This window comes from Trichechus manatus, unplaced genomic scaffold (assembly GCF_000243295.1).
Source record: "Trichechus manatus latirostris isolate Lorelei unplaced genomic scaffold, TriManLat1.0 scaffold00077, whole genome shotgun sequence".
NCBI classification, from domain to species: Eukaryota; Metazoa; Chordata; class Mammalia; order Sirenia; family Trichechidae; genus Trichechus; species Trichechus manatus.
The window spans coordinates 2,756,533-2,769,821 of NW_004444013.1; the positions used below are offsets into that span (position 1 = coordinate 2,756,533).

General features: G+C 41.0%; 1 protein-coding gene across 3 annotated transcripts in view; it reads right to left on the reverse strand.

Annotated features, from left to right (window-relative positions):
• The window catches only part of LOC101343880 (general transcription factor II-I repeat domain-containing protein 2B), a 101,862-nt gene that overhangs the window by 18,493 nt on the left and 70,080 nt on the right, over positions 1-13,289 (reverse strand). For all 3 annotated transcript variants that reach the window (XM_004380849.2, XM_023735299.1, XM_023735300.1), the window contains 2 exons: positions 7,003-7,059; positions 4,306-4,368 (listed from right to left, as the gene is read on the reverse strand). In XM_004380849.2, coding sequence (XP_004380906.2) covers positions 4,306-4,368; positions 7,003-7,059 — 120 coding nt within the window. The remainder of the gene's footprint in view (positions 1-4,305; positions 4,369-7,002; positions 7,060-13,289) is intronic.

Consider the following 13,289-nt stretch of genomic DNA (forward strand, 5'->3'; position numbering starts at 1 on the left):
GGAGGACTCCCTTTAGTATTTCTTGTAATTTTGCTTTGTTTTTTGCAAATTCCCTAAACTTCTGTGTATCTGGAAATGTCCAAATATAGCCATCATATTTGAGAGACAGTTTTGCTGGATATATAACTCTTGGCTGGCAATTTTTTTCCTTCAAGGCTTTATATATGTCATCCCATTGCCTTCTTGACTGCATGGTTTCTGCTAAGTAGTCCGAGGTTAGTCTTATTGACTCTCCTTTGTAGATGACTTTTCATTCTTCCCTACCCGCTCTCAAAATTCTTTATCGTTGGTTTTGGCAAGTTTGATTATGTCTTGGTGACTTTCTTTTGGGATCTACCTTACTTGGGCTTTGATGAGCATCTTGGGTAGATACCTTCTCATCTTTCACGATATCAGGGAAGTTTTCTGCCAACAAATCTTCAGCAATTCTCTCTGTATTTTCTGTTATCCCCCCGTTCTGGTACTCCAATCACTCGTAGGTTACTCCTCTTGACAGTGTCCCTCATAATTCGTAGGGTTTCTTCATTTTTTTAAATTCTTTTATCTGATTTTTCCTCAAATAAGTTGGTGTCAAGTGCTTTATCTTCAATCATCACAAATTCTGACTGCCATTGCCTCAATTCTGCTACTATGACTTTCTGTTGTGTACTTCTGAAATTTTATTGTTAATCTTCTAGACTTCTGATCGCTGTCTCTCTATGGATTCTTGCAGCCTGTTAAATTTGTCATTATGCTCTTCTCTAATCTTCTTAAGTTCCTCTGTTGGTTTTTCTGTGTGTTCCTTGGATTGTTCTGCATTTTGCCTGATCTCTTGAAGAGTTCCGTATATTAATCTTTTGTATTCTACCTCCAATAATTCCAAGAAGTTCTCTTCCTCTGGAAAATTTCTTGATTGTTTCAGGAGCTTGCTGAAGCCATCACGGTCTGCCTCTTTATGTGATTTGACATTGACTGGTGTCTCTGAGCCATCAATAAGTTATTATATTTATTTTATGTTTGCTTACTGTGACCTAGCTTCTTGTTTTGTTTTGATATGCCCAAATAGGCTGCTCATGTGAGCTAGTATGATTATTGGTGCCTTTGAAGCTCTAATGTCCTGTCATCAGGTGGTTAGATCTGTTACTAGGTATTTGAGCCCAGGAGTCTGTTTACTTTTCCTGTATGGATTCATCTCAGGTGTCCAGGTGGTTGGGCACCAAGTGTGTGGTGCAGGCTATCACCTAGTCCTAGACAGGCAGGGGCGACTATGTAGGCACAGGTATCTGGCTGCAGTAGGGGGTCACATGCTGAGCAAGGCAGGGAGCTGATCGCATCCTGAGTGTCTGGGAGGAAAGTGTGTCCCTGTTCCCTAGAGCGTGTAGGTGGGTGGGTTTTGCAGCTGGACTATGAGCACCCAATTCCGTTGGCTGTAAGGACTGGGAGGCACCACTTAGTCTTGGACCCCTATCGTGGGTGGCTAGGTGGCGTGGATGGAGCCACCAGTCATCAGGCCCCTGATGTGGATAGGTGAAGACCCTGCTTAATGGGCAGAATCTGTCACGAATCTGCCACTCCACCATATAGCTGATACAGTGAAATTAGGCTTCAGGTATATACCCTGTTGTACTGTGGTAATGAGGGTCTACACTGTTGAAATGGGCCCACACAGGTCTATGCAGGGGTGAAAGGCATTCAAAGTCCATGGACCCCTTATGCCTGTGCCTAGGCAAAGGAGCTGTGTGAACACTGAGTTCTCGGCTTAGAGGAGCTGGCAGATTATTTTTTCCTGTTTCTTAATTTGTTCCCTCTCCAAGGCCGAGAGAATGGCTCGGGGTGTGTGATGGGTCTTACTTCTGGCCCAGGGGACTCAGCAATTGCTGAAGCCGGGCCGGGACCCGGTGCAGAGCGGGGAGGGGGCAGGTAAATCAGAGAGTGGTTTTTCCCAAAGAGGGTGTTTTTTGATCTGCGCGGTATGTCAGATGTATGTACTTATCTTTTGCCGAATGGGTGCTGCTTTTCACTGGTTCCGGTTGCCCGAGTAGACTCTCTGCCGTTTGGTCTCTCCCGATGTGGAAGATGCCTCCTGAGTGCCAGTGCTTGCCTCACTGCACACACCAGCCGATCCAGCCTGAAGGGTGCCAGCTCCCACTGGGTCAGGTCTGGCAACTCCTTGCGGCTTCCAAACCGTCTCTCCCTCCCCTTGCCACTCAGTCCAATTCCTCAACTCTGCCTTTGATGTTCAGGGCTCCTACATTGTCATATATAATCGATTCACTTGTTTTTTCGGGTCTTTGTTGTAAGAGGGACCACAGGATGTGTCTGACTACTCTGCCATCTTGGCCTTGCCTCCAAAATCACACATAATTCTAATACTGTTGACAGTTTCTTTTTTTGTATTTTCTTCCATCTATATAATGATTTTTCTAAACAAAATTGAAATGTTATTATAAATTATGATTTTTAAATTCATCCTCTGTTTTCTTTATAACTCCCTTGTGACAGACAGTCTATTTGTTTTTCAATGACCATCCTGTGAGCATTTTTCCAAATGCATCTCTATGATTCACTCTCTGACTGCTGGGCACTTAAACTGCACCCAAATTTTCTGTTATAAGTAATGATGAGACAGTTTTTCCCCCTAAAATAGTCAACCTGATAAAACCATCTTTTTAGAATGTAAATAAATGAAGTATAATGGAAGAACCCAACCAGAATAGGAAATGTTCATTAAATCTCAAAACTCCTCCAAGTCATGGCACAATGAATTCAATGAAGGTTTCATGTGGAGTATTATCTGTAGACTCCCTGGGTGGTGCAAACATTTAATGCACTCAGCCGCTAACCAAAAGTTGGGAGGTTCAAGTTCACCCACAGGCTCTTTGGAAGAAGGCTTGGCAATCTACTTCTGAAAAATCAGCCAGTGAAAACCTCATAGAGCACAGTTCTACCCTGATACACACAGGGTCAGAATCAACCTGAGGGCAACTGGTAACATTATCTCTAAATAAAAAGGAATTACTCAGCAAAAAAAAACAGTAAGTAAATACAACTTCAGGAGATAAATATTTAAGTTATTTTAAAAGCATAAGTTGTATAGTTTATATACTATTATCCAAATACTACCATCCACTTATTAAATCATGTTTCTGATGGAAAAATAATAAAATTGTAATTACTTAACGCTATTTTATAATTCATATTTTACTAATTCAAAACTGAATCTGTAGAGGTGAATGAGATACAATTAAGTACATAATGACATTAATTCTGAGACCTCGTAACATTATTAAATATAAAATATAAAAGAACTTCACAGGTAGGAAGACACTATGGATCAGTTCATATTCCAGTAGCAGAGATAAAAATATTTTTAGCAAATTACTAAACAGATCACACAACTAAAGGAAAAATGTGCATTCTTTTAACTAAATGGGCTGAAAATCCACATAATTCCAGGATAAATTGTCTCATTCATTTCCCTGAGAATCAAAAATGTTTCAAAAAACTTTTCATTGTAAAGATTGTATTAGAATATGCTTATAACTCTTGAATGTGGTTTTTAAATGAACAAAGAGAAACCCAGACAGATTATATGTCAGTTTGTAAGTATTTTAAAGAAACCTTACATAGTGGATCTTAAAAAATAAATTTTGACCCAATTGCATTTTTAATTTCATGTAATTTAAATACTTGTACTTAAACTGGTTCATTGATTCCAGTCCAATCCCAACCAGTTGTCATTTTAACTCTCTTTATCACACTGCCCTGTAGGAGATGGAATGTGTAGGTGTGAACTGGGTCCTTTCCTTTCCCGTTGCCCTTTTTCCCCTTCCTTTTGTCTCCTCACCCTGCTCCCTCTCTCTTTCATACTTTCCCCACTTGTACAGAGCATGGTTTGGACAACTGTGAGCCAGTGCTAATTTGCATGGTTTAATTATGTTATCTAAAAAGCCCAAAGCACTGGGGTACCTGATGGAAATACGAGCTGCTTTGCTCATACATCCACCACCACCACTAGCTGCCTTCCAGTCGACTGTGACTCACAGTGACCCCATGTGTGTCAGAGTAGAATTGTGCTCCACAGGGTTTTCAGTGGTTGATTTTTTTGGAAGTAGATTGCCAGGCCTTTCCTCTGAGAGGCCTCTAATGGACTCAAACTTCTAACCTTTTGGTTAGCAGCCAAGTGTGTTAACCATCTGCAGCACCCAGAGACTCCTTAGTTATACACACACACACACACACACTTCAGTTTCCCCTATAATAATCCTCCTGGAAAGGATGAAAACCATACTTAGCTAGCAATTTGAACGGGACAAGGCAACTCACCTTCAATCTTCACCTCGGCTTCAGCGTCTTTGCTTGTTTCTGAAGGGACAGGCTGAGGAGAATCTTGAAAAAAAAATTTCTAAAATGACATTCATTATTAAGTATTCTCCTCATGTTCCAACATTTTATGACTCCTGTACCAAAAAAGTAGCTTATTCTAAAGTTAACTTGCATTTTAAATATATTTCATGCTTAATAATCATAAAAGTAATGCTTAATTTTAAAAAGAGATAAGGGAAGATGAGAAACGTTCAGATATTGTCAAATAATATAGTTACCCACAGTAACGGGCACAGACTACCCTTCTGTTTAGGGTAACAGAATTTATGTGGTCATAGTGTTTTCCTGGTGTCATCAGGAATTACTAGGATAAAAAGTCATTTGCTTTCGTTAATAGTTCCCTGTCTTCCTGCCAGCAACCCCACGGTGACTCACAGGTTATTATTACACGGGGGCACAGTAGGTTTTTCTGGTGGACAAGGATTATGACACATAGATTCAGTCCTGTATTCAGACAGAAGATACAAATACATCCTAGTGAGAACAGAAACAGATTCCTGCCTGGCTGGAGATCATCTCACCCAACTCTCGTTCATTTTAGGAAGGTTTGTCAAAGATTACATTAACTGTTAGTAAAGGAAGAAAGAATAGAGCTCAAATTTGCTGTTTCGATCTTGTACTATGGTTGTGTTATGAAAGTTAAACCTCTGGGGGAACCTGGGTGAAGGTACATGGGATCTCTCCGTATTTTTTTGCAACTTCCTAAGAATCGACAATTATTTCAAAATAAAAAGTTAAAACAACAACAAAACCCCAACTAACTCAACTCTACCATAAATGGACTTCCCAATGTACTGTGATAATAAAAATCTCTTCAAAAATATTTTGAAGGCCAATAACCAATGAAATAATTCTGAGTCTCTATGGAACACCATTTCTACAACTGTCTTCTACAGATGTCATCTTCTTTCTAAATACTATCTATACATTAAAAAAAAAATGACCAAGCCCGGCTACCACCACTGACTGCTCTGACCAGGATCACAACAGAGGGTTCTGGACAGAGCTAGAGAAGGATGTAGAACAAAATTCTAACTCACAAAAAAAAAAAAAGACCAGATTTACTGGCCTAAAGGAGATTGGAGAAACCCTGAGAGTATGGCCCCCAGACACCCTTTTAGCTCAGTGGTGAAGTCATCTCTGAGGTTCACCGTTCAGCCAGGGAGTGGACAGCCCCATAAAACCAAATGGGACTAATGAGGCACAGCAGTCCAGGGACAAGGGCCAGAAGGCAGAAGGGGACAGGAAAGCTGGTGATAGGGAACCCAAGGTTGAGTAAGGATAGTATTGATGTGTTGTGAGGTTGTTAACCATTGTCATAGGGCAACATATGTACTAACTGTTAAATGAGAAACTATTTTGTTCTGTAAGCCTTCATCTAAAGTGAAAATAGGAGCACAACTGGAAGAGCGTAGTCGATGTCACTGAACTGTGCATGTAGAAATTTTTGAAATGGTGTATCTTTGGCTATGTATATTTTCACCAAAAAAAAAAGGTTGAGAAGGTAGAGGGTTGACATACTGTGGGGTTGTTAACCAATGTCATAAAACAATATGTGTACTACTGTTTCATGAGAAACTATTTGTTCTGTAAGCCTTCACCTGAAGAACAATTAAAAAAATAAATAAATAGACCAAAAAAAAAAAAGACCAAGCAATCAATATCTTAACAAGCTCTAACAAAGGGAAGTAAAATGGTTTGAAAGAGAAACAAACTTAAACTGAACTTGATAAGCTTACCACCACCTCACTCAAAGAAGGTCAAAGATTGAGTTGAAGAAAAAGAAAAGAGACAAAAAATAAAAGCAAGTTATGTAACGACAGAGTCAACTTGCTTTCTTGGCTTTCTGCAATTAAGTTCAAGGTGGTTAATTTTATGAGTGAATGAACAATTATAAAACTGGGCTCTATTACAGAAGAATCTCTTTCTTTGGGTGAATTCTATCAAAATTCTCATGGGTCAGAGAACTACATAAAGGGACTGTTAGAACCGTCCTCCCCAACAGAGAACTCCAGCCCCCAAACCAGGAAAGCTACTAAAGACAGCTGCAAACCAGCTCTCTGGAGAACATTCCTGACTTTGCGAAAAACACAAAATTGTTTTGGTGCTAAAATATACAATTCCTAAAGGCAAGATAATCTTGCCTGTAAATTGACACTGCTGTTTTATGTCTAGATTTGGAGAGGAGACCTCCTTTTTTAGTTTTATCTTGGACACATATCAATGGCCTTAAGAGCTCAGGCCTTCAATAGGGTACTCAAGATTTATACATTCATGGAGAGAAAGTATTATCAAATTTTACTTCTAACTCAATAATTTCCTAAGATATTATTCAACTTTGTTTTAAAGAATTTTGGTATGCCACATCAACAAGGCCAAATGAGCAAACAACACTGGTGAGTTTTCTTAGCGCCTAACTTCTGCATCCAGGCTCTTCCTGTAGCATCGCTCGCAGAATAGGATAGTCAGAGCTAGAGGGTCTTACTGCCACAGCGTAACACAAGGACTCCACTAGTTCTGCAAGAAGGCATGCCAGCAAGTCACTTCTTTCTCCAAACACAGGCGTTTAAAAGAGTATTTTCTCTGTAAAATACTGTGAACTAAAAAACATGAAATAAAATGCCTCATTTTTCTAACCTTCCATGGGTAACTCCATTTCTATCACTTCGTTGCTCGAGGAAGAATGATGGCTTCCTGAAAGGAAAAGAAACAGCATCTACAGTTACAAATATATTTAAAAAAATGTATAAATACAAATATATACAAAACATAAAAAAAACAAATATATTTAAAAAAAGAAATCATTGAATACAATGCAAACCATTCAAGACCCATACAAGAATGAAGATGAAATACTTTTACTCTTTCAAATAAAATTCAAACAAATGATCTTTCTGATTCCTTTTTTAACTCTTCTGCTTTTTAATTTTATTTTTACTTTGGAAATTTCAAACAAACACAAGAGCAGAGATCGTATAGTGAAGTCAGCCTGTCCACCCCCAGTGCCAACAATCAACTTCCAGAATCCTGTTTCATCTGTGCCCACCCTCCCACCCCCCTGGCTATTTAAAGTAAATTCTAAATATCATAGAATTAAATACGCAACTACTTCAGTATATGTCTAACTAAGAGATAAGGACTTTTACTTTAACATCACCACAATATCATGATTAAAAAACCAAAACCCCTTGTCCTCAAGTCGATTCTGACCCATAGCCACTCTACAGGACAGAGTAGAACTGACTACGGAAGCAGACTGCAGGAAGCAAGGGAGAGGGGCAGGGTGAGGTTGGCTGGTGGGTCTGAACCACCAACATTTCAGTTAAGCAGCCAAGTGCTTTAACCACTGTACCACCAGAGCTCCTTATATCATGATTGCCCCCCCTCCTCAAATTAACAATAATATTTATCACCTAGCCTGGTGGCACAGTAGTTAAGCATTCAGCTACTAACCAAAAGGTCAGTAGTTCAAATCCACCAGGCGCTCCTTGGAAACTCTATGGGGCAGCTCTACTCTGTCCTGCAGGGTCGCTATGAGTCGGAATCGACTCCACGGCGACTTAGCCGTTGTTCAAATTTCTCCAATTGTCTCATAAATATCTTTAAAAATTTTTATTTGGAAATAATTTTAAACTTACAGAAAAGCTGCAAAAGTAAAAATAGTAAAAGATCCATACACCCTTTATCCAGGTCACGTTATTAACATTTTATCCCGTTTCCTTTATCATTCGTTACCTGTCCATCCATCGAGACAGAGATGTATATATACATACTTTTTTTTTTTCCTGAACGATTTAGGGGAAAATTACATACTTCACGGCCCTTTATCCCTAAATACTTGAGTGACTATCTCCTAATAAGGACATTCTCTTATATAATCATGGTAAAGTTATAGAAATCAGGGAGCTTAACTCTGATATCATACTTTTACCTATTCTACCATTCATATTTCAATTCCATCAGTTGCCCTAACTTTGCCCCTTATAGCCCCCACTGTAGTGCAGGAAGCTGTCTGAAGTCAGCTATTGTATTTAGTTGTCATGTCTCGTTAATCGCCTTTAATCTGGAGCAGCTGCAGAGTTTTTCTTTGTCTCTCTTTTTCTCTTTTATAATAGTTTATTGTGTTTTCGGTGAAGGTTTACACAGCAGTGTAGGCTCCCATTCAACAATTTCTATGCAATTTACTCTGTCTTTTGTAACATTGACATTTTTTTAGAATAAGATCCCTGCTCGCCCTTTACCCCCACAATAGCATGTTCCTCATTTGGGGAACATGGAAGACTCCCTCCCCAAGCTGTGCCTGTCATCCGGAAGGAAACCTGAATGGTGCTGACATTTTCGCGTCCATGAACCTTAGGTGAGCCCAGGCAAAGTGTGTCTTGGCACAGCTTGTACTATGCATTCTCCATTCCCTGGGGCACTGGCAACAGGGCCCTTCGTGGTCAGAAGACTCATGGGGGTTTTGTGAGCTCTACTTGGGCCTAGGTGTGTGGGTGGGGTGGGGGACTGGGGGTTCTGAGAGGTTTGTGCTGCAGACAGAGCCTGAGGTTCCGGAGGCAGGGGAGGATCGGATTTCTGTATACAACACTCATGAGGTTCTGAGTTCTGTGGAACCTCAGCTGACATCACTGGGTGCTCCCCAAGCACCAGGCACCTTTCTAAGCTTTTCACATTTGCTAGCTTTATGGATTTTTCAGTGGTAGAATTCTCACCTTCCACGCAGGAGACCCAGGTTCAATTCCCAGCCAATACACCTCATGCACAGTCTCCACCCGTTTGTCGGTAAGGACTTAGGTGTTGTTACAATACTGAATGGGTTTCAGTGGAGCTTTCAGACTAAGGTGGACTCGGAAGAAAACCCAGTGGATCCCAACAGTCCAATCTGCAACTAATCCTGGCTATGGTGTAGGACCAGGCAGCATTTTGTTCCCTTGTGCATAGGGTCACCATGAATTGGGGGCTGACTTGATGGCAGTTAACAACAACAATGGATTTTAAAAGTGCTCCCTTGAGAACACAACAGAAAGTCCCTGATGGAGCAGAAGAAAAGTGGGGTGCGGAACTCAAATTCATGTAAAAAGACCAGACTTAATGGTTTCACTGAGATTGGAGGGACCCCAGAGAACGTGGCCCCAGACTCTCTGTTAGCCCAAAACTAAAACCATTCCCCAGGCCAACTCTTCACACAAAAATCAGACTGGACTGTGGGACATAAAATGATACTTGTGAAGAGTGTGCTTCTTAGCTCAAGTAGATACACGAGACTAAATGGGCCGCTCCTGTCTGGAGGTGAGATGAGAAGGCAGAGAGGGTCAGGAGCTGGTTGAATGGACACAGGAAATCTGGGGTAGAAAGGAAGAGTGTGCTGTCATTGTACAGGGAGAGCACCTAGGGTCACAAAACAATGTGCGTATTAATTTTTGTATGAGAGACTAACTTGAATTGTAAACTTTCACTTAAAGCACAACCACAAACAGTTCTCCCTTGCTTAAAGAATATATAAAGACACCAACACTAATACTTCAGTATGTGAATATTTAACCTAAATGGTTACAGAAACTTTAAGTGCCATGGGATAGTCTATGATGTCTGACCAGTTTTACCCGTTTTGGTATCAAGAAGGAAGTTGCCCAACTTAAGGAGTTCTACAGAGAGCATATCTTGAATAGTTCTGTCACTTCCAAGCCAAGCAGACAAAGAATAGTAATTATACATTTAACCTAAGTCTTTTTTCTTAAAGTAATGGAATTCTCTTTGGAAAGTATAATGACTGCAAGTACATCTGTGTAATCACTGATTTGTTTCCCTGCTGCCTCTGGGAGCAGAATCTACAAGTAGTCCATCCCCAATGTATACATCCTGATTGTCACCAAGGTCATTTCAGTTCAGAAATGTATTCTCGAGGAGTCAAGATGTCATGTTATTATGAGCACTTTTTCAGAACAACAGTACTTTACCGAGGTCACGCTGGCTCTTGGTTATGGACACACCTGTGAGGACTCGTGCAGACAAAGCCCCGAAGAAGAGGCAGCATCTCCCCGCGAGGCACTCTCACTGACTGAGAGCCCACAGTGGGCTACACTGCACACCAGGCTACAGCAGACACCGTGCAGCCGGGAGTCTGAGAAGACCGCTCCATGCGCACTGAGATGTCTGCCGCCTGTGCCCAGAACGTATGCAGGGTGGAACTTCACTAGAAGTCTACAGAGTCCAAAGGGATCTGCACAGAGGGATCAGCTCGTAGAAAACCCCAGTGCATCATTAGCCATCAGAGAGATGCAAATCAAAACCCCGATGAGATTACACCTCACCCTTGCAAAAATGGTACTCATAAAAAAAAAGACTGAGAACAACAAATGCCAGTGGGGGTGTGGGCAGATTGGAATTCGTATCCACTGCTGGTGGGATTGTAAAATGGTACAGCTGCTATGGAAAACGGTATGCCACTTCCTCCAAAAGCTAGAAATAGAGATACCTTATGATCCAGCAATCCCACTCCTAGGAATATATCCTAGAGAAGTAAGAGCTGTAACATGAATAGACATGTGCAAAGCCATGTTCACTGCAGCATTGTTCACAATAGCAAAAAGTGGAAGCAGCCTAAGTGCCCATCAAAGGATGAACTGATATACAAATCATGGTACATACATATAATGAAATACTACACGACTATAAAGAATGATGAGTTGTGAAACATAACATGGATGAATCTGGAGGACATTATACTGAATGAAATAAGCACAAAAGGACAAATATCGTATGATCCCATTTTTATAAAAAGACAGAAGTAGGCATATATACAGAAATCAATGTCCTTTGGTGGTTACCAGGGATGGGAGGGGGATGGAGGGGGACTCACTCTCTAGACAGTAGACACTTGTCAGTTTTGGTGATAGGAAAGGAAACACTGAATTTCAGTGAAATAAGCACAACCTAACCAAGGTGAATGATGGCACTAAGAAATACACAAGAATAAGGGACACTGTTGGTAAACGCCATAACACGTACAATTTGGCAAAAACAGCAGTTACAACCAAAAAATGCATGAGTGGTTGTTGTTTTTAGGTGTCGTCGAGTCAGTTCCGACTCATAGCAACCCCATGTACAACAGAATGAAACACTGCCCAGTCCTGTGCCAACCTCACAATCATGGTTATCCTTGAGCCCAATGTTGCAGCCACTGTGTCAATCCATCTCATTGAGGGTCGTCTTCTTCTTCACTGACCCTCTATTTTACTAAACATGATGTCCTTCTCCAGGGACTGATCCCTCCTGATAACATGTCCAAAGTATGTGAGGCGTAGTCTCGCCATCCTTGCCTCTAAGGAGCAATCTGGTTGTACTTTTTCCAAGACAGATTTGTTCGTTCTTCTGGCAGTCCATGGTATATTCAATATTCTTCACCAACACCATAATTCAAAGGTGTCAATTCTTCTTTGGTCTTCTTTATTCATCATCCAGCTTTCGCATGCCTATGAGGCGATTGAAAACACCATGGCTTGGGTCAGGTGCACCTTAATCTTCAAGGTGACATCTTTGCTTTTCAATACTTTAAAGAGGTCTTTTGCAGCAGATTTGCCCAATGCAATGTGTCAGGTGAGTGGTTACACAGGTAGATATGTATGCATATGTGTACAGGAAGGTTATTGGCGTATATAGGTGAGCATACATAGGTGTATTGTAGGCATATCTGTATACATGCCTGTGTGTGCTGTACATATATTCATATACATAATAAAGAACATAGGGGGCACAGTCATGGATACCTCCCAACATAACCAAAGACCGCACAGGGTTGGTTTACTGGGTTTGAAGGATTAGGACCATAGTTTCATGGGACATCTCAGTCAACTGGCACAACATAGCTTATAAAGATTTTGTTCTACATCTTAGTTTGGTAAGTAGCGTCTGGGGGCTTAAAAACTTGTGAGTGGCCATCTAACATATAACTATTGGTCTCTACTCGTCTGGAGCGAAAAAGAAGGAAGGAAACCGAAGGTTCAAAGAAGAAACTAGTCTACAGGACCAAGTGCCTACACAAACCATGGCCTCACCTATCCTGAGACTAGAAGAACTAGATGGTGGCCAGCTATCACTACCAACCGTTCTGACCAGAGCCACAAAAAATGGGAGAAAATTGTAGAACAAAACTCAAATTCTTAAAAATAGGCCAGACTTACCAGACTAGCAGAGGCTAGAGGAACCCCTGAGACTATCATCCTGAGATACCCTTTAAATTTTGTACTGAAACTACTCCCAGGGGTTACCTTTCAGCTAAATAACAGACTGGCTCATAAAATTAACATTATCACCTATGAGTCCTGTGCTCCTTTTAATTAAAACAACATCAAAAATCATCTATATGAGACCAAATGGCCAACATTTACCCTAAAGCAAAGATGAGAAGGTAGGGGGGAGGGAGGCAGGAAAGCTAGATTAATGGAAATGGAACAACTAGAACAGAAATAATGAAATGTTGACACAGTGTGGAAAATGTAACCAATGTCACTGAATAATATGTATAGAAATAGTTAAATGGGAATCTAATTTGCTGTGTAAATTTTCACCAAAAACTCAGTAAAATATTAAAAAAAAAAAATTCCAGTGTAAGGAGGATTGGGACATTTAAGGAATCACAGACTGGACAGTGTATCAGAAGAACTGAGTGAGGGTGACGGTATGGGGAGGTGGATGGAAGAGGAGGGGAGGTGGAAAGAGGGGTAGGAATGCCAGAGTGAACTGGGGCTCTACAGGTACTGGGGAGCCACAGATGGTGTGTGAGCAGGGGAGGGACATGGGCAGATCCCAGTTGTCAGAGAGCAATTCTAACAGGGGTGGGGGGTGTAGGATGGACTGAGATGGGAACTCCTAACCAGAGGGGAGCAGACTGGTCACAAGGGACAGTAACAGGCCAGGCAGGGTGG